Source organism: Corapipo altera, unplaced genomic scaffold, assembly GCF_003945725.1.
Source record: "Corapipo altera isolate COAL_440 unplaced genomic scaffold, ASM394572v1 77b, whole genome shotgun sequence".
Taxonomy (NCBI): domain Eukaryota; kingdom Metazoa; phylum Chordata; class Aves; order Passeriformes; family Pipridae; genus Corapipo; species Corapipo altera.
In genome coordinates, this window is record NW_020884933.1 from 4,544,951 (window position 1) to 4,572,062 (window position 27,112).

General features: G+C 48.3%; 2 protein-coding genes and 1 long non-coding RNA gene across 12 annotated transcripts in view; 1 reads left to right on the plus strand and 2 right to left on the minus strand.

The window, feature by feature from the left end:
• Window positions 1-7,694, plus strand: part of BRPF3 (bromodomain and PHD finger containing 3) — a 33,891-nt gene extending 26,197 nt beyond the window's left edge. For all 9 annotated transcript variants that reach the window (XM_027659934.1, XM_027659942.1, XM_027659943.1 and 6 more), the window contains 3 exons: window positions 638-735; window positions 2,674-2,828; window positions 5,395-7,694. In XM_027659934.1, coding sequence (XP_027515735.1) covers window positions 638-735; window positions 2,674-2,828; window positions 5,395-5,578 — 437 coding nt within the window. In that variant the 3' untranslated portion in view covers window positions 5,579-7,694. The remainder of the gene's footprint in view (window positions 1-637; window positions 736-2,673; window positions 2,829-5,394) is intronic.
• A 747-nt stretch (window positions 7,695-8,441) lies between these two features.
• On the minus strand, window positions 8,442-9,554 carry LOC113954966. The gene is made up of 2 exons (XR_003530374.1): window positions 8,841-9,554; window positions 8,442-8,652 (listed from the first exon to the last, which is right to left on the minus strand). It is a non-coding gene; the product is annotated as an uncharacterized LOC113954966 (long non-coding RNA).
• A 243-nt stretch (window positions 9,555-9,797) lies between these two features.
• TBC1D22B (TBC1 domain family member 22B) lies at window positions 9,798-27,074 on the minus strand. Of its 2 annotated transcripts, XM_027659951.1 has the most exons (13): window positions 26,976-27,074; window positions 22,916-22,972; window positions 21,671-21,984; window positions 20,612-20,791; window positions 20,050-20,120; window positions 19,493-19,621; window positions 18,995-19,060; window positions 17,972-18,086; window positions 11,910-12,016; window positions 11,495-11,570; window positions 11,051-11,178; window positions 10,722-10,817; window positions 9,798-10,232 (listed from the first exon to the last, which is right to left on the minus strand). In XM_027659951.1, exons 1-13 carry the CDS (start codon window positions 27,029-27,031, stop codon window positions 10,104-10,106), a joined length of 1,524 nt encoding a protein of 507 aa, XP_027515752.1. In that variant the 5' UTR covers window positions 27,032-27,074; the 3' UTR covers window positions 9,798-10,103. The 2 variants fall into 2 exon arrangements, with proteins under 2 accessions (XP_027515752.1, XP_027515753.1); XM_027659952.1 differs by lacking the exons at window positions 22,916-22,972; window positions 26,976-27,074 and adding an exon at window positions 22,319-22,897.
• Window positions 27,075-27,112: the final 38 nt, after the last annotated feature.

The window sequence follows — 27,112 nt, forward strand, 5'->3', positions numbered from 1 at the left end:
ATCTGTCTTGACAGGGTGCTCTGTTGGGTTGTACTCAGCATTTTCTAAATTCAGTTTTCAATGCCAGTTGTTTGATCATTTTCCCGACAGCAAGCACTACTTGCTATAAAATTTGCATTAATGAAGATTACTCCGTTTCCAGGATCATGAGCTGGTAGATTTCATGTGTATGACCAAATCCATCTCTTGTATAGCCATTTGATTTCAGTGACTCAATTGGATTAATATTTCCATATTGAAGAGTTCATGTGAAGCTACATGCATGCATAGACTTGGATCCATGATTTAAGAGGCTGTGGCTTTATCTTAATGCTGAACATGACTGTACTGACGGAGCATAAAGAAGGCTGGAGCTCAGTGCACACTAAATTTTATCATAAACTTACTGCAGATGAGATGTGTGTCATATCACGTCTCATTTGGCCACCCAATGCATATGGGTGCAAACAATAAGTGGCTTTCCATTTTGTTTTGTCAGAGGTTTTAAGTACAACAGTAATTCAACTATTTTAGCTGATTGCTACTGAGACAATGCGGGCCATCATGCCTGGGTTAGATGACAGTGTGGTTTCTTGTGTTACCATAACCCTTTTGCTAGTAATAGCCCTTCTAAGCCGTGTGTCCTCCTGTCCCTTAGGCAGAACTCTCTTGATGTCCTTTGAGAGTCAGGCTGAGCTGGAGCCCTTGGAGCTTGTGTGGGCCAAGTGCCGTGGCTACCCTTCCTACCCTGCCTTGGTAAGTACCCTGCTGCTCTCTCGCAACCTGTACTTGCAGTGCAGGTAGCCCAGAACACAGTGCTAGTGTGCAGTGTAACCAGACAGAAAAGGAAAACTTCCCAAAATAATGCAATATGTGGGTTTTCTTTTCTTTCCCCTTTGCGCAGTTAATTTTCCCTGTGCTCATTGTTTCAGAGCATTGCAGAGAATTTATAAAACGTTGCCCTCTCATTGTCAGGGATAGGAACTCCCCTTCCCTTCCCTCCCCTCCCCTCGCCTGAAAGTAATTAGTACTTTTGGGATGAGAAGACGTAAATTTTATAAATGCAGGCACCATGGTCCACCTGGTGTCTTAAGTGCCTGCACATTTTCCTGTGTAGTGAGTACAACTCCACATGTAGGTACCCTATCATATGTATCCTCTTTCAATAACCATATGTTTGATTTAAATATGAGAATATATTCATGTGCATTTGCACCTAGTCTCTTGAACAATAGTTCCTTAATATTTATCTCTTTGGATGTTTTTCTATAAACATGAAATCCATAAACCTGTCTTCATTGAGCTCTATACTTGGTTTCAAAGCAAAACATGGCATGCAGGTGTTGCTAGGAAGTGCCACTACCACTGCAGGCATTTCAGTGCTTGTTAAGTTGTCAACAGAGATTGCTGAAATAAGGATATGAGTAAGAACATGAGATAGGCTAACCATGTTTTGTTGTTTCTGCTACTTTTAAATATACTCCTTGACATATGGCTTTTCCTGCCATCTCTGCTTCATGTAATTTCCATGTGGCTGCAACCATGCCCTTAAGTACCTTTCTGGTTCGGATGGCAAGGACAGGCAGCTCTTGTGACTGCTGACAAATTGTAAGGGCTAAAAGAAAGTGACCATCACAGAAATTAGAGGGGTCTCTACATCCAAGCAGCAGAGCTGTGAGACTGGGCCTAAGCTGACACAGTGTGCAGGCCTGGCTGTGACTGAGCGCAGTTCTGATGCCATCAAAAACGGTGGATTCTGCTGGAATTGTGACGCTCGTCTATACTCTTACTCTAAGTGGGAGCTCAGAGGAGGGAACAGCTGTGGATCTGCTAGCCATCTTGGCCAACCAAAGCATTTTTAATTGTCTGTGTGGCTACAGCCAGAGTTAAACTGTGGTTTAGAATGTATTTAACCACTGAGACTGCCTCCAAAAAAGGCTTTTTTTTTTTTTTTAATAGCAACCTGTTGTGGTGGTAATTGTCCTTCATACTACAGATGGCCAATGTCAAAGCCAATTTACTTTTTCAAGACCTTAGGAGGCAAAGAAGAATAGATAGAGTATTGCATCCACCTTTTGCTGTTTTGTTCTCCACAATTTGGGCACTGGGGAGAATTGATGCATCTGTTGTTACTTCTCTTCAAAATTACTATAGTCTGTGTTACCCTAGCTTGATGAAGCCAGCACTGCTTGTCAACTCTCTCAGAATATTGGGCCTGATTTTAATCTAATAGCAGTGTAAATCTGAGCAATGCCACTCAAGTCAACTGGGTTGTTCCAGAATGGAGCTGTTGTGAAATCATGTTACACCTGTGGAGTACAGCAGTCTTGTTACATTTATTGTATGATTTTGAAGTGAGGGAGGGAGATCTTTGCTGAACACAACAATACTGAATTACCAATTAGTGTAGATGCATCTACAGCCACACAGAACCACGTATTAATTAGATCCTTTCACTTTTTTAAGATTGGATGCCTGACTTTCGAACTGACTGGCTTCCCCTCTACAGGGGAAGGCTCGAGGACGAAGTTTTTTTAGAAAGAGCCACTCAAACATAACAAGCAATTTTGCTTACCATCCAAAGTAGACTTATATGTCTAGCTTGGATAGACTGAAAGAACAGAAAAAAAAAATGCCTTCTCTTCATTACTTGAAAGGATTTTGTTCTTAAATATCCTTTCCCTGTGTCACTAGATAATCGACCCCAAGATGCCACGTGAGGGTTTGCTTCACAATGGAGTCCCCATCCCTGTCCCGCCCATGGATGTGTTGAAGTTGGGGGAGCAGAGGCAGACAGAGGCAGGAGAAAAGCTCTTCCTTGTCCTTTTCTTTGACAACAAGAGAACCTGGTGAGTGTGTGCAGACAGGCCTGTGGTGAGTGCTGTTGCAGAGAAGGAAGATTTAACATAATCTTTGATATATGGGAGCACACAGGGATTATGATGATGATGATATTACATGCAAATTGGAGAACTTGAACATGCAGCAGTCGAGAAGAGTCTAAATAAGGAAGACAGCCTGCTTTTCCCAGCCCAGTCACACAACATCTCACAGTTCCACAGTGAACAGTCCAGCATCCTACACTCAAGGGTCACATCACCAAGAAAATACTGAGGCACACTGAGAGTTAATTTGCAGCAAATTACAGAGAGCACTTGACTTTAAAACACTAGTAGACTAAGCAACCTGTTCCAATGCTGCATAAAAGATTTGCCAGAAATTTCCAGGGTAACATTTTTAAAATGCTGAGTTTATTTCATATTTAGACTTGGCTGATTTTTCAGAGGTGCTAAGTACCTGCAGTTTTCAAATCAAGACCTTTGTTTAGGATGGAAAATGTTGATGTAAGCATGTAGGTTCAAAGCAAGTGAAATATCTCAAGGCCTTTGTTGTTCTGCTTCAGACAGACTGAATCTGCTGATTTTAGCATTAATTGCTGACCATGCTCACGTGGTAACAATAAACCAACCAGATGTAATAAGTCATAAACAAGTGAAGTGCCTTAAAAATACTAGAAAGACTGAAATCTGTGTACGAAACAATGGGAAACTTGTAAAATTGGAGAATTATACTGGAAGAGGAAGAGGTGACAGCCACATGCTGAGCCCACTGAATTTACCACATGGGAACATGAACCACGCAAATACGCTGTCACACACAGGAGCGTGCAGCTGGGATCACAGATTCAGAGAGCTTATACTGCAGACAGAGCAGATGCTGGACTGTTGGGATGCTGTGGGAACAGAAGATAGATGGGCTTGCCTTTCCTTCTCCTGCCTCTATAAAATAACATATCAGGAATTTAAAAAGAAGCCTTGTTTCAAGAGCCCTTCTCCTTAGTCTCCTGAGGAAGGTTTTTGCTGGCATTCCTGGAAGAGTAGTGAAGCATGAGATCAGGGAAGGGCCAGAGGCATTGCCCAAAGGTGGTGTCAGGGCTGGAGGGAAGATACACTATTGGGAATAGAGCAGAGCCAAACACATAGTGGGGTAAAGCAGCAAGGGAGAGGGTTTCCCCTTACATTTTGGGGCTGCAGCAGTGTTTTATGCAATCTAAAGAGATGGAGACAAGGTGCAATGCAGGCAAAGGGAAAGTATATGCCATCTGCTTGGGAAGTTGAGAAGTATTTCTGTGTTCTCTGGGGAAAAGAGGTGTCAAGAGACAAACTCCTGAGGCTTTTTATTAGAACACTGCATTGTTTCACTGTTCCTGATTACCAGAACTAGTTGATACGGAGCATGTTCCTCAAAGAGGTACTAATGATTTTTAGCAGAAAATCAATGACAGTACCACGCTGTAGTCATCATTTTGAAAAACCTAAATCCAAGCTTGTAATTGAAACTACCTTTCCAACAAAAATAAGCATTTCCTTGGCTTTGCCCTGCTCTTGTTGAATACAAGCTCTGCTGTATGTTTACACTCTTAAGTGGCCCCTTAGAGCCTTGTTTGTAGTTTGTGGGAAGATAAGGCACCTCAGGAAAGTCCTAAATTTCTACTGACTTCAGTGATGTTGCAGAAGGGTCACAAACACTGAAATTGTCCCTCATCTTTGTGGTGAAGATAAGCTGAGCTGCCCTTCATCACCCATGTTGGCTGGCTGGGAAATGCATTAAACTGTCCTAGCAGTGGCTGAGGTTGAGTTCCTAGGGGCTGAACTTCATTAAGAGAGATAGGTGGCACGTTTCTCAGTGTACTGGTTAATCTGGACGCAATAAAAACCTGGTACAGACAAGGCATTTGCAATTTAAGTCATCCATTGGGGTTAGCCTGGGCTTCGGACATGTCAACTGGAAGTTGCCTGGTTTTGGGTGATACTCAGATAGTTGTACCCACCTAACCTCTAGTGCTTACAGCTTCTTGGAACAAGACAGAACTTGCTTGGGGATAAAAACTTACTTTCCACCATGGAAGCCCCTGTATTATTTTCTGCTCTGTGGAACACAGGGATTTCCAAGTTTCCCCTGTAGCTCCAAGGAGCATTGAAAGCCTTGAGTAAGGATTCCAAGGAGAGAGAAGACTGTACTTGGAAGGCATTTTGGCTACAGGTGGTTCTTCTATGTCAAATGCAGGCATTTAAACATTTGTAGCATCATTGTGGGTGTTAATGATAAACAAATATATTACATAAGTGTAACTGCTCCTGGAGAGGAGATAACAGCCAGTGATTAATGGCTGCTGAGATATGTGGGGAAAGCTTGAGGAGCTGGAGTACTTGGCCATGTCCTGGAAACTCATGGGAGAATGTCCTTGGCCTGTAGCAGCCATGCAGTAGGAACGAGCCAGGTACACTGAAGCAGTCGCACCCCTGCTGATTGCTCAGGTATTGCAAGGGTGAGAGGCCTCCAGGTGTTTGCTCTTCTTTCCCCGTTTTCCCTCTCGATACCCTTGGTGACAGGTCTTTGCACTCTCTACTGCAGGCAGTGGCTTCCACGTGACAAAGTCTATCCCCTTGGTGTTGATGACACAGTGGACAAGTTAAAGATGATGGAAGGACGAAAAACCAGCATCCGCAAGTCTGTGCAGGTGGCATATGACCGAGCCATGATCCACATGAGCCGAGTGCACGGAGACCATCCCTTCATTACATCCAGTTACCTGTAAAGGATTGGGGTGACTGGACCTCGTTTTCCCCCCAGACCTCGTGCTCACTGCATTGGCAGAGTGGACCATCTCATGCACTGACTGGCAGGGGAACACCGTTCCCAGCAGCTTTCAGCAGTCCTCAAAGTACCCTGAAATGTGCCAAAAAAACCTTGTCCAGCTTCTTTCTGAATGTGTCTGCTGAAGAGCTGGCAAGAGATGGAAATGTGTAGTCTGCAGGGCTGGGAGTAAGGTAGTTAGCAAAAGCTGACCGGTGATAGGAGCCAAGGTGAGTTGATGCAGTGAGTAGAGTGCAGCACTTGGATGTTTGGACCTCATGCACCCTCCCTTGCCCCTGCCTCCCCTGTGCTGCCGGGGTTTGTAAGTTGTCAGCTAGCCTGGAGTAGTTCCTGGGAACCTGCCACCACTGTAACAGAACCAGGATCCTTTACGGAAATCCCAACTTGACTTTCTTGTGCCAAATTTACCCAAACCATCATTGGCCTTTTCATTTTTCTTTAAATGATATTGTCCTATCATATAAAAAACTCCACAAAATCATAGCTGGGAGTTCACATTATGATTTTCCTGCCTGTGTACATAGTGTTTTCATGTTTAGATTTCTCTCATTGCCTTTAGAAAAGCATGAGATATATCGACGACCTTCCCCTCCTTGCTGCACACAGTTACATGCACAGATGCACAGAGCTTTAAAGATGAAAAGCAGATTACCTGATCTGTGTGTATAGGTATGTCCTAGAAATTTATTTTGTATCTGTGAATCTGCTGTTACATTTCATATCATGACTGTGCAGTACGAAATCTAAGCAAGGATAACTTCCTTTTTTTAAGAAGTAAAAGTAATTTTGAATGTGTCTAAGTAGAGTTGAAGCAGCTCTGCAGGTACTGAGGTTGATCAGGGTTGGAGGGAGATACATCTTTTGTGTTGGTTTATGCACATTTGGTGTAAGGCTCCTCTTCCTTTCTTCTGTCTTTTCTGTCTCTTTAATGTTTTCTTCTGATGCAGTTCGGGTTGAAACCAAGTGCTAACGAAAGCACACAACCATTTTGCCATTTCCCCTTCTCCCACGCGGACAAATCCTTTCCTTGGTGTGTGGGTCTCCAGCGTTGTCATTCATCCAAAGCCAAGTAAACCCAGCTCTGCAGACAATCCCTGTTGTTTTGTGTTTGCATTGCAAAACACAGGGACAAACTGATGTCTGGAAACTTGATGGCAAAATCTTTTCTATTAGCCAAGGACTTTATGATTTCTCTGATCTGTTCTGTTGCTTATCTCTTTTTGCTTTCCCATTTTCAAGAACCAAAGGTGCAAAGTAAGATTGTAGATTGAATATCACTTTGCTTTTTAACTCAATATTTTTAAATTATTTTTAACCTTTTCATACTGAAGAGAATGATAATGAATAGTGGGGAGTAATCACTGCCATTTCTATTTGGTCTACTTTTTTAAAATGCCACTTCTTATACACTGGAGCATGGAACCACATTTGAAGGAATTTTAAGATTCCTGCAACATATAGAGGTAGGACATAGGTTTGTAAAAATACTAATAGTGATAATAACACCTGTGGAGTGTGGCTAGGGAAGGATGTTGTGTATATAGTTGTAAAATGTTCTAAATTATTCAGACCTATTGTCACTATTCTTGAAGTCCTCAGTTGTGTTGCTGGGTCTTTTATATGCACACAGTGTAATTTATTTAAAGGAACATACACTTTTCTAGGTGGTAGCTCAGCTGTGGACTTGTGACCTATGTATATGCTTTAAGGTCTTGGGAGGTGGTTTTTTTCGTGTTTGTTTGTTTTGGTTTGGTTTTTGTTTTGTTTTGTTCTTTAAATTACATTTTAGAATTTGAATTGGCTAATGTCCTGCTGTTGCTACGGAACCTAAATGTTACTGTCAGTCTGCTGTAAAGCACAGATTGCTCTATTTATTGTAGAAAGTGAGTTTATTTGATTTCTAGAATTGTTTATATCAGATGGTATAAGAGGGGTAATAAGAAAATCTATGCTTGTAAAGAAAAGAAAAACCTAATTTTACCTTCTATAATCTGACTGTCTGAGACTATATTTTCTCTCTGAGAAATAAATGTTCTAATGTATGAAAAAAACCAAAACACTACCCTCAAGAAGTGTTCTTCCTTGCTAGTGTTGTCCTGAAATCTAGAACTTACTGTGATGGCTTTTAATCATCTCAGTTGTCCCAGATGCAGGCGGAAAGCCTGTAAAGAGCAATGGGGAAGTGAAACACGAAGGGGTTTCTTGTCCTTGACCATCTCCTGGGGATGAGGTTGTTCCCTGTGCAATGGGTGACAGGGCTGGATGCTGCAGGGTGCGATCCCACCTTGAGCCCTGCACAGCAGCGTGTTGATGGGGAAGCTGGCTGAGAGCCCCGAAGAGATGGGAATTGGCAATCTGGGGCTTGAATCACATCTCCTGGTGGTGCTGGACCAGGGACGGTGGGACTTACCAGCAGATGGGATGTGGAGGCAGCAGGACAGACCCTGCAGCTGGGTTGATCCCTGTCACGTGCCTGGGGAGAGTTTCTCATCTCAGCATGGCTCTTGCATTGTCTCTCTTCCCTGAGATGCACTTTTCCTTCCCTGCACAGGTTCATGTTCCTGCAGGCAGTGGTGCACTGCAAACACTTGCCTGACCCACACAGCTCAGTTGATGGTTGGAATTGTGTTGATGTTTTTGCTGTTGGGTTTGGTGTTGGTGGGGTGGTTTTGTTTGTTTGTTTTTTTCTTTTGTTTTTTAATTCATGTTCAACTAAGGACGACCAGGTCTGTTTCTCAGAGAAAACAACAAAAGGCACACACAGACAAATGCCTGAGAGAAACAACTCCAGGTTAGGAAAGTGATTTCTTGAGATACTGTTTGGAGTTTTATTGGCAACAAGGTTGTGCCTGTCACATGCTGGGCCCGGGCCTCACTGCCCCCTGCTTTCTCCACTGGGAACAGAAATGGAAAGTTGAGGGACCAAGAGCCTCCGCACCAAGACAGCCCTTATGGCGCAGCAGGAGTGCTGGGAGAAAGCCAAGGTGGCCCAGACTGGGCCTCCTGCCCAATGCCCTCCTACCCCTCACGCCCTCCTGACTCCAGCCTCTCACACCTGGCAGATGATTTCTGCCCATGGGAAGAAAATGGTGCATTAAAACATTCCCAGCCTGCCTGATTTAAAAGCAGATGCAGAGAGGCCAGCCAGATCCTTTTGCCATTCCTGGGAGGCTGTGTCCACAGGGCTGGACAGTGCTGGGGACAGCCAGTGCTGGATCCAGGATTATTCCTCCCTGTAGAGTCCTGCCAGCCAGTACTGGCAGGTCTCCACCCTGCAGTGCTCAGAGAGGCACTTGCCAGCAGCTGATGAGCTTGGATACCCCGTTTCTTGGACACAGCTCTGCCCTGCTTCCTGCTGGGCGCTCCCATCTCCTCTAACCACCCAAATTCTGTCTGTAGGGGATGCCTTGAGATCTGTATTTCTATGGCACCTCTTCCTGGCAGACCCAACACTGCAAACACATACTGGGACAGACATTACCTGCAGGTCTGAAACACCCCCCCACATCCAGAGTGGTCCAAAGCCCTGTGACACCACAGACAGGCATCCTTCTCGGGCATGGAGAGGATGGGGAGAACAAGGGGTGCACATTATAAATATAAAATCTGCTACAAAGAGAAGACATATATTGTACATCTTTGACCCATATACACAAGAACACAATATACACAGAACACCCCGTAGGAGTGGGGGCTTTGTAAGGAGCTTTTGGGAGATATTGGTCCCCTACCAGCCCCGCCCTGCACCTCCCCCACACACTGGAGGGGGCTGTACTCACAGAACATCAGTCACCAAAAGTTCCATCAAGCTGGCACGCATAATTCGAACTGTATGTGGATGGAGTGCTCATCGCCCCTGTCATGCCTGCCCTGCTGCCCTGGGGGAGAGGTAGGTGAAGAGGATGGAGAGAAGGAGAGAGGGCCCACAAAGTGCTTGGGGTCTCTGGACCCTTGGAGCGAAGGTAGGCCCTGAGAGAAACTTCTTGCCCTGCCACCCTCGTGGGGAAGGATTTTCCAGCCAGGCAGGTCTCTGATAAGGCATTTTCGTCTGGGAGATGGTGCAAACAGAAGAGAGAAAGGAGCAGATGGGGTAGCGCATGTGGTGCAGGTTAACATGAGGCAGACAAGCCCAGGACAGGGAGTGGAGAGGACAGAAAGGCTTCATCTTCAGCTCTGGTTTATCTGTAAACCTTCCCTCCATGGTCTCCCCCAGCCCCTTAAGGCCTCCCTTCCTGGCTTGAGCCTCCAGCACGGTGTAAAATACTGACAGTCATCAAAATGGCACATCCAGGTGCATGGAGTGGCAGACAGGCACACGTTAAGAGTTGATGTGAGCTCTGTACAGCAAGGATCAAATCCCAGCTGGAGTGTCTAAGGACTTGGGATGACAAAAATGCCACAGTGATCAGATCGGGCCAGGACGACGGAGCGGGCATGGGAGAAAGGAGTGAGTCAAGTCTGGGCACCTATCGGCGGTAATGATTGGGGGCATCTGCAAACATGTACTTGAGTCTGTAGGCTTCAGCGAGCAGGAGTCCAATTTCTTCGTTACCCCAGTGTATTGTGGGCAGGTTTTGTAACAACATCAGAAGGCCCTGAAAGAAGGGAAGATGCTTAGTTTGGAGAGGTTGAAGGCAGAGTGCAGATCTAGAGCAGGCTTGGGGGCGAAACGACCAGAAGCAGCAGCTCTGGTCACCACACTCATAGGTCTGAAAGGCTCAGAGACAGCATTAAGATGTGCTTGTGTCTATATCTGAATCAGTGAAGCACCTCAGATGCCTCCAAGCCCCTTCAGATAAAGGGTGCTATTATAGGCTTACAGCTGGACACAGGAAGGCAATCACTTACTGTGATCAGAGCTCAGGTGCAGGGAAGAGCTGGTATGTGATGTTTGAACTGTCCAACAGCTCAGTTCTCTGTCCTTACCACTGAGGCTCAAAAGTTACTTTTAAGGAAAGCTCCTGAGACCAGATGATCTTGGAGCCAGCTCTGAGATGACAGCTGACTGTCCACATTGGACTCCCAATTAGAGCAATTCCCTCCCCTATACCCCCATGGAATTATTCTCAACCTCAGTGTCTTACCTGGAAGTCTTCCTCATCTAGGATCTCCTTCCGCCACTTGATCAAGAAGGCAGCGCAGACATACAGGTGGAAATGTGAGAATCCTTCTGGCTCCGACTGTGGAGAGCAAAATTCTGGGTCAGCTCCTCCAGCTCATCTGGAGAACAACTTCCCTGGATAATGTCCTACTGGGTCACCCATCACCCAACTCACTATAAATGTCCTGGGGTCACACTGCTTTGTTTCCCTCATCTCCCCAGCTGGTGCCAGAAGACCTCTGTCCTCTCATGTACAGGGAATCGGCCCCACGGTGATATGCCCAGCAGGAAAGTCAGTGGAAACCTGTGTACCTGGTAGGTGTCCCAGAGGCGGATGGTACAGCGAAGAGGCAGCTCCCTCATAAGCAGGTTGTTCATCCAGCGAAAGGCAAACTGCAGGTATTCGACCTCGTACTTCCTAAAGTGATTATGTACCTGCTCTGAAACAGCACATTTCACTTACACACCTGGGGACCACAGTGCCCCAGCTCCTGCACATTGCTCCAAACACACTGGTTTTCACTCACTTCCAGGCTGAGACCTTTTTCTCCCAAACTCCTCCACTCCTCACCCTGTGCTACCCAGCCAGCGAATCCTGTCACCAGGAAGTTTCTGGTTGACCCCACCCTACTATGCTTCCATACGCGTTGTAGGCGTCTACCCCTGCCCTACTTACAAAGAGAGTACTACTTAAAAAGAAGGCCTCCTGCTGTTATGACAAAGGAGCCAACATGATCAGGTTCCCCTGTCACCTACCATCGATCCGGCTGACTAGCTCCTCTAGAGCTTTGACTTTCTTCTGGATCCCCGGTTGTGCAAAGGTGTAGTTGTCCTGTGAGGAGAGGCCACAAGTCAGAAGCAGCAGCTTTAACAACAGCTAGAAATGATCAGAACCAGACCACCACCAGTTTGACAGGGAGATGAGACTGTCATGAGCCAAGGAGACATGACTCTTGAGCACCAGGATCACCTGCCTGCTGTGAAGTCCCACTGAAGGACAGTGCCATCAGCATCCATCTCCCCAGGATTTTACTAATGGATTTAGCTCAGTGAAGTAGCAAAATCTCCCTAATGCCAGAACATGCAGAACACTCGTCCAGAGAGGGAGAGAAGACAACCACACTGCTACCCCAGCAAGGGAAGAGAAATCTCCATGGCCCCAGAGGCTCACCTGTATCCCATCCAGCAGCTTGCTCATGCACCAAAAGCTATCAGCTTCAATGCTCCGTAGAACATCCTGCGACAGGTTTGTCACATCAAAGTTTTCCACATCCTCCTCTGCAAAACAGAGAGCGAAGAGCATCAGGAAGAAGGGGAACACCAGGCAGCGCATGGGACAAACAGAGGGGCTTTATCAAGCCAAAGCATTGCAAGAGGACTACAACACTGTGCATGTGAGAGGTGTGCTTGGCACTGATCGCAGTACCCATGCACTGACCTACTTCTCCAACTCAGGTGAAAGGCTGAAGAATCCCAAAAGACTTGTCAGCCATGACCTGAACCCAGCCCAGCTCCCCAGGGAACTGTGGGAGGGGTCCCACAGCACTGCCGTTTTTGTCATCCCTTCTGGAGTGAGGGTTGTGCATGGACAAAGCTCTGGCATATCGGAACCCCTCGAGCCAGAGTGCATCTGCCCTGAGTGACAGCAGGTCTCTGCCAGCTGGTAGCACCACAGGGAGAATTGAGAGAGTTGAAACCTTCACCGCAGCCAGAAACTAGGGAAGGAAACACTGTCCTTGGCTTGAGGCAGCACAAGGGAGCTCAGTTCCCATTCTCAGTTGGATTCATCAACATTAGCTCAGGATTAAGCACAACAGAGGCACCTAAAAAGTGGCTGCCAACTTTGAGGACTCATGAGGAAGAACTGCCAAAGCTTCAAAAACCTCTACAGGAGAGCAGGACTATTGGGCACAGGTGCGAGAACCCAAAAGCATGCAAACTTCTCCCTGGACAGCAAAAAGACCCCGAGTTAAATCCAGCACAGAGTCTGACAACTGGGCCACATGGCAGAGAGACAGTTCAACTTTGTGGAGTTTCTCCTCCTTAAGCCCGGCTGACACAGAGTTCTCACAGAGAAAGTTAAGGGTTCTCACAGAGTGCAAAAGACTGCCCTTGCTTTTAAGTGGGCTTATGAACCCTCAGGAAGGGTAAGGGAGAGATGCCTCGAGAATGGAATGACAGCAATGCTGGCTGAATTTGGAGCAGAGATCACCTGCTCCAAGCCTGGTGGAAACAGGCATGGGAAGGCAGTGGAACACAGGTGGGAAGACAGTCAGGAGACACAGGTCTGCCCCTCTTGGCTTGGCTTACCCAGCAGCTCCCTCCCTTTTCTCCTTGGGAAGAAAGCACCCATCATGTTTCTGTCATGCTGGTAAATCAGATCAACAAATGCCAGGGCTAAACTGGCTCATTTCCAAACTCAGAGGCTCAAAAATACCAGCAAGCACCTTTGATGTTCCTTGGAAAAGAGCGAGAGAGGGAGAAGATGGGGCTCCGGGCTGGAGCCGGGCCACCCTCTTGACTCAGACACACTGCAGGGCAGCTGTCACAGACTGGCACAGCTGTGAAAACCAATACTAAAAGATCCTGCCCGAAGGAGGAAGGGAAGTGCAGAGCCAGTGACTCCAACACCTCTGCTTCTCCTCCAGGGCAGAGCTCAGCTCTGAAGCAAAGCCCAGCTCCAGAGCAAACCGCCACCAGGAGCTTTAGGGACAAACAAGAGCTTAACCCTACATTAATCTCGCAGTTTTGTACTGCAGAAAGAGCAGTGAAGCTGTTTTCCAGCTGCACATCATCATCATCTGACACTCACTCTTCTGCTGACTTCTATAGCCACTCTCAAATGATTCAGGTAATAAGAAAGGCAGGCAAAAAAATCTGTTTAATATCCATCTCCTTCCCTAGCTAACTTTCTCCCACAGAGAAAGGTGGGTGGGCAGGCAAAGGAGCAGGACAGGGTACATGTGTATGGCCAGGACTAGCGGGAGAGGAAAGCTCAGCCATGTGGGAATGACCCCTGTACAGAAGACTTCCCCTTGCAGCTCAGGCATGAGGACCATGATGGAGAAAGGGATGTGCCCAGGCGATGGTGAACACCTTCCTGCTTGCATGAGTATGGGGTCAAGAGGAGCAACTCTGCCAACACCCCAGTATCAAAGCAAAACAGTTGGCACGAGCCAACACACATTGCAAGAAGCTTTGAACAAAACCCCAGGTCTCTGGAGTGTGGCTCAGCACAAACATCTGCTTAGCAGCATCACTAAAGAGGCCTCATGGAAGATATAATATATAATCAATATATGGTTCTGACAGGGACTGAGAGGAAGCCAGTGGCATGATGACAGCTGCTTGAAGCAGTGCCACAGGGAGCCCGAGGGAAACAAGGGTTCGGGGAAAGCAAAGTTTCTGTGAGTGATGTTTCAAAAGGGTTTAGGGAGGACACAGGAGAAGGGACGGACCAGAGAAGCCAGGGCTCTAGCCATCCACATCCCTCCTTTCTGTAGGAAAGCTTTAATGACTCCCCCTATTCTGGCAGCTGGGGCTCAGGGCAGGACTAGACAGCTGGAGGACAGTTAAACTCAGTCTTAGTTCACAGCTGTGCATAGCAGTGGGTAGGTCTCCACTGGTGCAGTGAGCCTTGGGTCCAGGACAAAACTGGTTAGAAAATGCTGATGTCAGAGCCTGGGTTGGGTGAGTCACAGTGTAACTACTGACACAAGGCTCCCCCTTCCCTTCACCCAAGTTTCTGCTCCTGCTTACAGGGAAACAGTGTCTTAATTTAACTGCGATTAGGATTTAGCAACAAAGCCAGTTAGAAGCGAATGACATCAATACTTTCCACGGCACTGCTTCCGTCTACAGACCTGGTATGACACCAAACAGGTCCCAAAGCTGGGACAACCTTATGCAAGGCCTTGAATCAGGAATGGAATCAGGAATGAATCGAGATGGGCAGAGAACACCGGGACAGGGTGCAAGGGCCAGCACTGACACTACCTGGGGACGCTGAACTCATTTCTGAGCTGTCACTGCTGTTTTAAATGCAAGCCCTAAGAGCTGGGAGTGACTCAGTGCAGCAGGAAGTGCTGCAGGACCTGAGCTGGGAGGCAGTTTTAACAAGACTGAGAGCTCTGTATTCCTATACTTGCTGGGCCCTCTCTGATCACCCGGAAGCAGAGGCACATGGTTTCCTCCAGGAGGTGCCAAGTTGTCATTCCTGCCCCAATTCCACGGATGCCAGACTGCCTCTCTATATCCCATCGCTGAAGCTCTGCCTTCCCAGCAGCACTAGCAGCCTGTGCCCATCCAGGGGGCAGCAACAATAGGCTCAGTAGCTCCTACAGCCTCAACACCTCCCTCAAGCTCTTCCTCACCACCATCTTCCTGGCAGCACCAGCTAACAATAAGCAGTGGTCAGCAATCTGCAGCAGAAGGCATCGATCAGCCAGTAGGAGGAATCAGTCCAGTTACAGATTGGTCAGTGGCAGGGGCCCAAAATGCCCACGCTTGCTGCTAAGTAGCTGAGGCAGTTGTGTTCATGCAGGAGGCAGATAGAGCATCGCAGGAGAAGATGAGCCAGCTTGCCAAGCTGAGGGAAAGGGGAAAAGGGAAAATACAGCAGTTAAATCTATCCCACCTGCCAAGGGCTCACAGCAGTCTGCCCAGCACCTGGAAGGAATATGAGTTCTGGATGCAGACTGGGTGGGTTAAAGTACAGGAAAAGCAACTTGTCCCAACTGGCACTGCAGAAGGGGCCAAGGGAGTTCAGACACAAGGACTGGAAAACTCTGGGGAAGAGCTGCTTCTCCCTGCCTCAGGGTAGTTAGTATCTTCTGAAGCTGGTCAAAGGGGCACATACACTGGATTCAAGGCACTGCTCAGAAAGAGGGAAGCAGTATCAATGGGACCCCTTCAGTCAGGCTAGAGAGATGTAAGTTAACAGCAGAGTCATCCAGTTTCCAAAGCATCCAGGGCAGCTAGGATAAATAGCTTCCTGTGAATGTTTTTCACTCATTGGTCTGTTTATCTCCTTCGGGACCTGGAGAGGCATGCACTCTTCCTCCCCACACCTTCTGTGGTGATGACAGAAAGGCATCAAGTCAAAGACACAGCAGTATGGCCAGCCAAACTGCTCTAACTGCTACCCCAAGCAAGCTGTGTTTAATCCCTCTACACACAAGAGCCTGGGAATTTGTTGGGTAACTGCTCGTGCAGTTGGCCAACTGTTGGTTCGTTGTTCGTGTCAACTTCAAAGACAGGAAGGTGCCAAATTGTTTCCTGATAGTGATCAATAAGCTACAAACCATTCTCTACCCAACAACCCAGCTTTTCCCAATGGACATGTTCCAGCCCCTAGAAACTTAGAAAAAAACCTCTGCACGTCCCACTGATGGGTGTTTTAGGCCCTGGTCTAGTAACATATATAATGGAAACATTATCAACCAGACACATTAATCAGCTGATTAGCACCAAGGAGAGATTTTAATTGATGTGTAGAAAAGTTGATTTGTTGTCTGCAAATGCGATGCCTGCCCAAAGCATGGGATGATAGGTCAGAAGTCTACAGTGACCTTGGCAATGGGGACTAGCCTGTCAGCAGAGCTGAAATCACTTCATGAGAAGCTACACAGCCAGACTAGGGAGCAGGTAGCCACCAAGACAGCTTGTGACCTAAAAGCTGGTTTTTAAATCGCAGGCTCTGGGGACATAAGGGGGATGCATGATGTTGCTTGGCCAAATTCTATTCAACGGGTCTCACACAGAGGATTTTCTCCAACACAAGTTTCAGAAATAGCTGGAAAAAGGAAGGTCACATCCACAGAGGAAGCTTCAATCGGGGTGAAAACAGCCTTGGAAGATGGTGAGAAGCATGACCCCAGCAAAGAGATGGACAGGCCAATGCAGCATGAACTCTGATGCAACATGCAGAGAGAGTTAAGCCATGACAATCAACATGGAACAGGAATGCAAGAAGCCACACCAGGTACCCACAGGCAGCTCTGATGCTTCAGACCAGTTCCCTTCTTACATAGGTAACTCGCTGTGCACAGCTCTACTGCTAACCCAATAAATCAATCCTGAGCCTCCGTGAGGACTATGTGCCATCGATGCTGCTCAAGCAATAAGGCACAGGAGAGGCCACTCAGAGAGAACCCGTTCAGACCTGAAATGCTCTTGGCCTCCCACAAAAGGGAATTCACTCCAGCTGGTAGCATTTTGTGCCTTCTCCTTCAGGCTGCGAGGAGCAACAGCATTTCCTAGGGATCGGTCCTGAGCACACTGACTATCACAGTGGAAAGTAAGGTGGCTTACCTCTTCACAATACCCTCAGAAGAAGCAGATCAGTACTAGTTTACAAAGCCTTAGCTTGACAGGGGAAGGCTTTCACCAACTTCAACATGTTTTGGATCAAACCTTAAAAATATTTGTTCAATGGGATTTCTGTCCCATTGTATAGGACAGTCATACAATGGGACAGAATGTATGATTGTATAAATGTATGACTGTATTAGTCATACAGTCCTATATATTCCTGTTTCCTTCTATTTACAGTGAAAACTAAGAGCCTTTGAACATAGGGATTACGACATCCCAGCACGAACATCAACTCCAAAACACAGCTAGAGACGGAGAAAGAACAAAAACACTATGGGTGGAAAGGACTTGATCTCCATCTAAAAGCCACAGCCTGACAAGAAATCCAAAAGCAGCAGGAAGAAGTCAGTTCGCTTTCTGAAACTCTCAGCTTGAAAAACACACCTGTACTAGCAGCAAGGGACAGGAATCCTTACTTAAATAGCTTATTTTACATTCTCAGCAGGGTCTCTTTATACTTCACTCGTTCCTCCTAGAGCAAGAACTGTCTCCAAGTCCAAGCTTTGAGAGCAAGACCCTCCTGCAACTCTGTATACCAGGGCTTTGCCTAAACTCCCTCAGTGCCTAAAAGACCCCATTCTTCTCCAAACTGTACTGTTGTTAAGCACATTCAAATGCAAACCCACTTTTAGCACTTTAACTTCTGTGGGGCTCAGCAAGATTATCAAACTGAAGCCAGTTGAACCAGGAAGTAGAGATACAGTAAGAGGTCAAGATGCATCTCCAACCTGGCACAGGCGCTCTGAAGGAAGAACACATCACCCCCTCCTCCTGCAAGACAAGTTTTCCTCATGCCAGCATTTCACACCATTTCAAACACCATCGTCAAGAGTGCTTCAAGCAGCAAATGTAACTTACCAACATGCTCAGAGAGGAACACAACAAAGAACGGAGTGACCAGGTCATTGATTCCCTGTACATAGCCGCTGGCTGGGTGTCGAATGGCCCAGATAAACAGGATTCTTTCAAAAATCTAGGGAAGAACGAGGGAAAGCATGTACCTGCATTAGCCATGCACAAAGCAAAGGCAGAAAAGCATAACTGCTAAGCTCAGGTAGTGGAGACCATGCACTGACAGGCTTTTCTATAGCAATACAGGTAACGTAAAAAGCATAAAAGTCCTAGGAGAGACTCCTGTATGATCCACAGATCCCCCACATATTCCAGCCCGCTCTCAGAGAACAGGACAGTCCAGTCGAGACTCCTCATCAAAGCCGCTGCCTGAGGAAAAGCAGACTCAACTTTTCAAGAACCAGATAGCTTAATATCCACAAGACAGGGCTGCCTCTTATCAGAGCAGCATGCTTTGCTGAACATCAGGTGGAAAGCTAAAGTATTAGCACAGTACTCCCAGCAAAACATCGCAGATTGGGATAGTTCCCAAAGAGTAGTCTCCCCCACAACAACCAACATGCTATTCCCAAATTGCCCCATCCTCACGGACACCATGCTCTGACACACCGCATACGCACACTGGGCTTGTTTCCAAAGAGGACAGGTGCCCACGCCTCTTGGCCATCCCTCAAACCTGTCCCCGGCCGGGTTGCTCACATACCACTTTGCACAAAAAACACTTCGAAGTAAAACAGAACTATCTCCTCTTCAGGTTCAAATGCCTCCAATTTGTCTCAAAACAAAAGCTTCAGGTCTTTTACCAACTCTTGGCTACATCTTGCCACAGAAGAGATGATGTCATAACCCTCGAGCTCCAAGTCTTTCAGAAATATGGGACAAGACCAGACAGTTTCAGCAGGTACTTGCATCAGGAGCTATGACCCAGGGAAGTTTCCCCACAAAGCTAACTCACTAGTAGAAATGCTTGTCTAACTCCACACACACGCCCCACGGCAAATGTGGAGCAGGAACTTCACTTCCCCTTACCTCCTGGACGAGTGGCTGCTGGAAGAGGGGAATGAGTGGGTTGGTCCTTGGAATGTCAATGTGGATCTGGAAAAGAGGGTGGGTTACACACACCAACTGTGCTTTCTGGGGCCACAGTAACTCATCACAGGTTAAAGCGCCTCAGCGTCCCACCAAGCGAGAGCTGCACTTGCTGAGAAGCACAGTGAGGGCTATAGATGACAGCTGTACTGAGAAAATCATCTACAGTTTTATCTCCAGTCTCCTACGCTCAGGTACAGGCAGGTGGCCAGAGCTGGGAAAGAGTTGGGGTCTGAAATTTATTATTAGATCATTTTAGGGAAAGCTTAAACTAACAAGGACAGAAACATGGTGCTTTTTTGCCAAGGAGAAGACTCCTATGAGCTATAGCTAGAGAAAGTTCTAGCATCACCCTAACCACATGGACAAGCAGTGGCAACAGAGAGGAAAGGGACATAACCAAGGCAGAAAGACGGGCAGCTGGCAGAGGATTCATACCTGTCGGTAGGTGTCTTGATGGTGCTCCTCATTCCGGGAATCGTAATACTGCTGAATGAAGCCAAAGTACTCCTCCCGCTTGCGCTGCAAAGTCAGCTTTCGACGCTCCGAGTTTGCAGGAAGATAGCCCTGCACCAGGAAAACCCATATCAGGGCAGACTCTCTTCCTGACCACAAACCATCCCTTGAAATCCTGCCAGTCAGCTGTGCACCCAGAAATATCAGGCACACAAACTCAGGAGCTGGGGAAAGAGCTTTCATGGCATTTGGCTTTCTGAGTCCGATGTCTTCATGGATCTTGGAGGAACCCAACTTCATTGGATTCACTTTCCCTTGTGAGAGTGAACCGCATATTTCCCCACACCAGTCTGGGCTTTGAGCTCAAAGAAGATGTAGCAATAACACTCCCCAATCAAAAAAACCCTAGAGCTCGCCTGCAGACCGGGCACAGATAAAACACAAGCAAAGTTGGTTATGGGACACGTGAAGGTCTAGGAGCAGGTCTCTGGCTCAGCACAGTCCCCCCAGACTCCTGTGTCAGAGCTCCAAGTACTTACTGAGAGGAGACGCCATGTCACAGGCCGGACTTCTCTAGGTACACCAGGCCAGCTGCATTTTCTCAGCTCATCTGCAAACGGACAGTGGTGGCAATGGATTAGATCCTAGGCACGTCCAGGCACCACTGTACCTAGAAGGAGAGGAAAGCCCAGTCTGCTCCTGCAGGCTCTGGAGACACTGAGCCACCAGGAAGGCTCCCACACTACCAATGACTGGGCATGTGGTTCTGCTGCAAGGGGAGTAGAGATGATTTCAGCTTAGCTCGGGCACAGAACTGGTAGCTGCAGGGGCCCCAGTGGGCCAGAACCTCAGTTCTTGTGCAGAGTCCAACAGCCCCCAGTGATCCCAACCATCATATACAAGATGGAGAATGATAAGGAACACAGAGGAAGTGGCTGGAGCACATTATCATCTGCCAACAGAGTGATTTGTGCAACCATCCCACTTGGTGCAACTGCAGGTAGTCTGCAGTAGCAGACCCAATTACAACTTGATAGAGGCAGCAGGCCCTCTCTGCCTTCCCCTTCCCACCCAGAGGCACCCTCATTTTGCCACACTTACCCAGGTCTGTGTTGTGACTGGAAAGGAGCTGTCGAAACTTCTCCAGCCGAGTTTTCTCCCTCACAGTCATGGGGGGAGCACCAGAAGCATTTTGGTCAGAGATTCGGGCAACAAGTGGAATGACAGGTCGAAGGGGAAGGGACTGCTGCTTCTGAAGGGGGGTCCGCACACAGGCCTCCTCTGCAAGGACCAGATGCTGCACTGAGGTGATTGGAAGGAGATTGCACCTCTCCAACCCTTCCTCACTCTTCTAGCCACTCTCAGAGACCTGCCACTGCAGATTTCGCCCCTCTCTTCCCCAGCACCAGTAAACACCATCATTAGCCCAATGGATCGGCTGGTTCACAGGCATCTGCTGCAGCTCTTCCATCGCTTCCCCCCATTTCTCCTTCCCTTTCTTCCTCCTGCATCCAGACACCCGGCTGCAAGCGGATCAGACTTCCCTCTGCACATGGGAAACCATGGGCAGGACACAGGCGACAAGGCAGAAGCAGCTGTGGGAATTCCAGAACTGACCATCAGATCTGCTCTGCTCTCCACTGATCTGAATAGCAACAAAGCTAATTGCTAGTGCAGAAAGAGGAGGCAATGGGCTGCCAGCGCCACCTTCTGGGTTACTTTCACTGCACAGGCAGACAAGGCAGAGTGAGCAGGGGCTGATGCTGCCCAATTCCCTGCCCAAGCTGTATCGACCTGGTGTCAACAGGACCTCATCCAGATCTTTACTAAGAGCAGAGCGCTCTAGGCCACAAAGGAAGCAGACAGTGAGCAAGCCCAAGCAAGAACTTAACAGATCTCCAAACTCCAGAACATGGGATACTCTTGGACAGACATGCCTGTAGCAGGATACTGAGCAGCAGGGGACACTGAAGCATTAAGACTAGGTCGCTAAAAATGCTTGGAGTACAGGATACTACAAGGAAGAAAAAGCCTCTGTTATGCTTACAGGCTGTGCCACAGCCTCTTGCCCATACCCTGTGAGTAGCAATAAGCACTTGAGTTCAGTGGTCAAGTAGGAGAGCACTAGAGCAGGAAGTTGCCCCTGAAGACAGCTCTTACCAGAAGTCCTGGAGAGCTGGGCCTCACTGCTGGACTTGATGACCTTGCAGTTGGTGGGCATGTCACCGAGAGTAGACTGGGCCCGCTCGGGTTTCACCTGCAGCTTGCTGTGGTTCTCTAAAACCTGGGCTGCTGTGGCCTTGGCCACTTTAGAGTTCAGAGTTTGCAAAGAGGAAGAGGAGGAAGAGAAGTCCTCATCTTCGTCATCGCCGATGTCCCAGGCGTCGCTGGTACTGCGGGCAAACTCATGAAAGCTGGAGGCCTTCTTGCTTTTCGTAGGCAATGCGCCGGCCTTGGAGCGGTCCTTGATGAAGCTGCGAGCCAGAGAGGAATAGTATCAGAGCCATGCCGTTACATGAGTCCATTTTGTCTCCTTTCCCCACATCCTGGCTCCAATCAGCCAATCCCTTTATCCAATTTCCCTGTTCCTCCTCCCAGACCTAAGGAATATATTAAGTCTGTCTGGGCTGCCCACTGGAGGCAGAGCCTGAGCTGCTCTGACAGCAGTCACGGAGGCCACAGTGGCAGCAGACAGTTGGAGAGAAGCCAGGCTTCCCAGCTCAAAAGGGCAAATACAATTCCTCCAGCTTTGCCTTCCCCCACCCTACAGAAAACAGGTACATTACCACCCCAAAAAAGTCTTGCAACCTGGAGAGAGGCATGTCAGAGGTTAGACAGCACAGGTCTGCTCCTGTGGACAGTCCCAATACAGCTGTGATCGTTCCCAGCAGCCAGATCAGCCTGGTTCTTTCCTCAGGCACAGGAGGAGCCTTTGCATTTACTTTTAAGCTACAAGAGTCAAAGTCCGCCACCCGAAGCAGGGAACTTTCACCACTACACAGCACGAGATGGGGATAAGGAGCCAGTTCAGATCAGTTCTGACTTTTCCTGCCAATGACGGTGCTGCGGTTCTCCAGTCTTGTAGCTGCTGGGCAGCTTTACCTCCCTTTCCCTTAATTCTTCCAGCTCCAAAGAGCAGCAGAAGAACCAGACACCACTGCTAAAAAAAAAGTCTGTCTCCTTTGATGGGGCTGTTACGGTATGGATTTCTGGCCATAAAGGGCACAGCAAATAAGCTTTCCGTGCAAGGTTTCATAGCACTCGAGACAGTACAGCACCCCACTGCTGTCCCTCTTTGCTGCAATATCACAATGCCAGGGATGCTAGAGACCTCCACCTGCTGCAGAACTGAGCCAAAAACCTGAAAAGCCTTGTGCTCTGCATCTTCAGGAGATAAACACTTACTTTTTGGTGAGCCGGGAATCCAGGGGAGGATGCTGTGCTCCATAGACAGGTTGAATGCTGCAGGAAGGGGAAAGAAAAAAAAACAACCCAAGACACTACAAAAAGAGGTCCCACAAATTATCTCAGCTTAGGCTGGGGTCACAATTCTTGTCTGCTCTCAGGAGCTGAATATAAGACCAAAAAACTTCTAACTTAAAAGCCTTAGATCCAAAGTGCCACATTCAGATGCAGATCTGTTCTTTGCAGCAGCAAAGAGAAGCCTTGTTTAAACTCTGAGGCCCTTTCCAGCCTGAACTGGGATTTTAGATCTGCTCTTTTCTGCGCCATCGATTCACTCCAAGTGACCACGTGTCTCAGTCTCCCTGCTGACGTTTGCTCTCTTTTCCATCAAGGGGACTTCCAGTTTTGGGAATTTACTTTTCCAAGGCCTGTGGGACAGGGAAGGACAGTGACACTGGGGATCCTCCACAATACACTTGAGGGTTTGAACCCCATGCTGGCTCTCAGGATCATAGCCTATGCTAGGGCATTGGAATGTCTGGTACAGTATGTGGTTTGACTCGGGTCCAAATCCCAGCTTAATCAACTACTTCCTATGTGGCCTGAAATGAGTCACCACAAATCAGTTCCTTGGCTCCCCATTCTGTGGAGTGGGACTAATGGAACAGGAGCCTGAGGGCTCCACACACTGCATGGGGAACATCACCTCAGAGAGGAGCTACTAGACAAGTGCTAATTGCTGGTTTTACAGACTCTGGATGTGAGACAGGGATTCTGAGTTATTACCTCCATTTGGGCAACTATTCACAGCCACCTCACCCTGGAAAACCATCTCTGAAAAACAAGTCCTCCCCATCCTCTGGTACGTAGCGTAGTCCCGTGACCCACGGCAAAGACAAAGGCCCATTCTGAGCTGGCACACAAGAAACAAGTTCCTCGTGGGTCAATAGAGCTGGTCTGGTTTCTAGGAGCTGCAGATGGTGCCTGGCAGTAAAACGAGCAGAGCCCCGCCGTGTAGGAGAGGGATGGCAGCCTGGTACAGCTGGAAAGCACGCTGGGAACCAGATGATGAGGAGGAAGCAGAAGCAACAGGTCCAGCTGGCACGGAAGAGATGCAGAGATCCAGGGCAGGGACTGGAAACAACCACAGCATAGAGAGATCCTGGCAGAGTAGCCCAGCAAGGAGTGGGCTCACCACTGGAAACAACCACAGCATAGAGAGATCCTGGCAGAGTAGACCAGCAAGGAGTGGGCTCACCACTGCAGCACCTGTCCCTCATGGCTGGAAGTGCTGAAAAGCCTCACTGTGTTTACCCACCAACAGGGTGGTAGGATAGAGTGTGATGACTAATGAGCATCTGGAAGTCAGCACAGCTATTAAGCAGAGGCACCTCCATGGATGGCCACAGCAAGCAGATAATCAGGAGTAAGAAAAACAACCCCTCCAGATCAGCATTGTTTCCCAATGACTTGTGGCAGCTCCTTGCAGAAAAGGAGCCAGCAGAGCCTTTCCCATAACCAGTACCAAACTCGCACTGTCTCGCGATAGCCAGGACACTGCTGCTCTTTGCTGCGCTGAGACCCACAGGCTGCCAATGGGCAACTGCTTTGATTTGCCTGCAAAGGCCTGAACTTCACGAGACCAATGAATGATGCACGTTAGAGAGAGAGGAGGGAATGTGACAGCCAGTGCTGGGTGAGGAAACTCTTTCCTGGGGTTCTGAAGCAATTGGCCAACGGCTGATATAATGGCAGAGGGTCCCACCTCCCAAACAGCTTTTTAAAGACTCAGAGCCCAGACACTCCCAAACAAAGAATCTCGTGCTGATCTAAGCTGACACTGTGCTCCCAGACTGACTGGACTCCCCCGTTCAGTCTCAGTTTAAGTTCTTTGGGACAGGCTCTTTGTTACCTGAATGTTCAGCATCTGGTACAATGGGTGACTAACGGTGTACGGTACAATGGCTGTGCTACCTGTGTTATACTGCTCATGAGATCATCACAGAGTGTGGGTTATTGACACTGCAACAGAAAGCATATCCATGAAACTTCAGGGCCCCTTTGGACACAGAACATATTTACTTCTAGCAGACTGTTTCTCCCCTTTTAGAACAGCATTTAAATAGCCCCAACCAGACACTGGCTGCCCATTTTCCCAAAGAGCAGGAAATAAACACCACATCACAGATGACAATACATTAGACCACCCTGCCAAAGCATCGTCAGGAAATTACTGGGGAGAGAATTTCCAAGGCAAAAACCATAGGATAGCATTGGAAAGACAAAACAATATTTACCAGTTCTGCCACCCTAAATTCAGAGGGACCAAAAGCACCAAATAAAAGCTAACACAGCTGAGTGACCAAATGCACAAAGTGTCATGGAAAAGGAAGCTAACACAGCGTCCAAATCTCTACAGAGCCTTCTTTTGTCAGATTGTCAGGGTAAAGAAAGGAGAGAGCCAAGAATCTGTATGAGAAGGTCTCTCAAAGCTCAGACAAAAAAGAAGAAAGGAAGCTTCCTGTCTAGCAATCGTGGACGCAGCACATCCCACCTCCACCTTTTGTGGTCACGTTGCCCAAGACCTATCGGTAACTGCCCCTGGAAATAACCGGCACACAGGGTATTTGGAGATGGTAACACGGCTCCTGCACAGCCGGATATTTGCCAAGTAGGCAGTTAGGAGCAGGAGAGAACACTGCCAAAAACTCTACGATGGAGTGTATTGTCTAGGTAGGACCGGCTGCCTCCCAGACCGGTTCACCTGGTTTGGGCTTTCCAAGTCAAAGCTCAAAAGTCACCAAAGCAGAAGAGAGATGGTGCCCAAGACCATCAGCTGAGCGCACATCCGAGACCTTCAAATAAGAGACAGCAGCAATCAGGAGACAAAATAACCCAGGGAAAGCACAGCATTTTCCTCCCCCATTAGGAGCAGAGGAGGAACGCTGAGTGCTCCTTGCTTTCCCTTCGCTTGCCACAGACACGGATTGTCCAGCCAACCTGAAGGAGTCAGCACAATGACAGAGAGATGAGTGAACGCACATTAGAAATATTCAAGTGGTCTAGCAGGATTTAAAGCCAACTAAGCATTTTAGATTGTGTGTGTACCCTAGGAGGGGAAGGGTAGGATTCACATAAGGAAAACGAGAGCAAATGTGAAGAGCCCTCAGATGTGAAAAGCACCTGCAAGAGCCTTCACAGAGAGGCAGACCCCCTCTCCCCATGGCAGCCTTGTTCCCAAGACATTATAGTGAGCATCTCCTTCATCACCACCAGCCTCTTCTTCCTAAATACCACTCAAATCAGACATTTCACTTGTTTCTCCCATCCCTGGGTGAGCGTACATGCCTTGACAGGAACCAGGACATCACAGCCAGAGGAACTGAGGGGAGGTGCAAACAGAGAGCCCCTCTAAGTTCTCCATCTTGAGTAGAGGTGGAGAAGAATTAACATCCTATGTAAGGGAGGATAATGGGGGGGTTACTGGCGTTGGCAGGGGCACCCCTCTAGGACAGAGGTGCTGCCACTCAAAGTGATACCTCTAAGGACTTCAGGAAAGGATGAGCTTTCTTTGGTAGCTGTGGAAAGGAAGATGGTCCAGTCCTGGCTCTGAGGCCACCCCAAAGGGGCCTTCAAGGCCCTGATCCCTCCATTCTGTTTCTCATGGGGCAGAGGAAGCACACAGGGGTCCCCATAGCCCCCACACAGCCTGCCTTGTCCTACAGATGAGTGAGCAGTTCTGATCCTACCCTTGTCTCTTAAACAGTAAGCCTTCCTCCGTCAAACTTTCTCTGTCCCATAGCCTGGGGTGCCCCTAGCATCCACCCCGTTAGAGGGGGGAACCCTAGGTCCCCAGCCAGCTCCTCTGCCCTGCAACCAGGATAGGTACGCCTGGTATCCCTCCAGCCTTGCAGGGAAGTACCGCAGGACCCTCAATCCCAGAGCCAGCGTGGGTGACAGCCCCTTCCCAAGGCAGAGGGACGGCTCCAGCTCCCTTTCCCGACATCCCCCAGTTGGGAGGGTGGGTGTTGCGGCCCGTGCACCCCTTCCCCGGGCTCACCTGCCCGGCAGCTTGGCGCTCCGCTTCCAGAACTGACGGCCGCTCTCGGCCGCCATGGCGGAGGGAGGGGCGGGCCCGGCCGGCCGGCGCCAGCGAGCGCGGGAGCGAGCGACCCCCGGCCGGCCGGCCCCCGGCGC

Coding starts and splice junctions, on each gene's coding strand:
- TBC1D22B (XM_027659951.1), bottom strand. CDS start 27,031: ATGGCGGCCGAGAGCGGCCGTCAGTTCTGGAAGCGGAGCGCCAAGCTG. Junction 18,087..18,994: donor AGCAGCCACTCGTCCAGGAG/GTAAGGGGAAGT, acceptor GTTCTTCCCTAG/ATTTTTGAAAGAATCCTGTT. Junction 11,571..11,909: donor AGCTGCTGGATGGGATACAG/GTGAGCCTCTGG, acceptor CTCTCCTCACAG/GACAACTACACCTTTGCACA.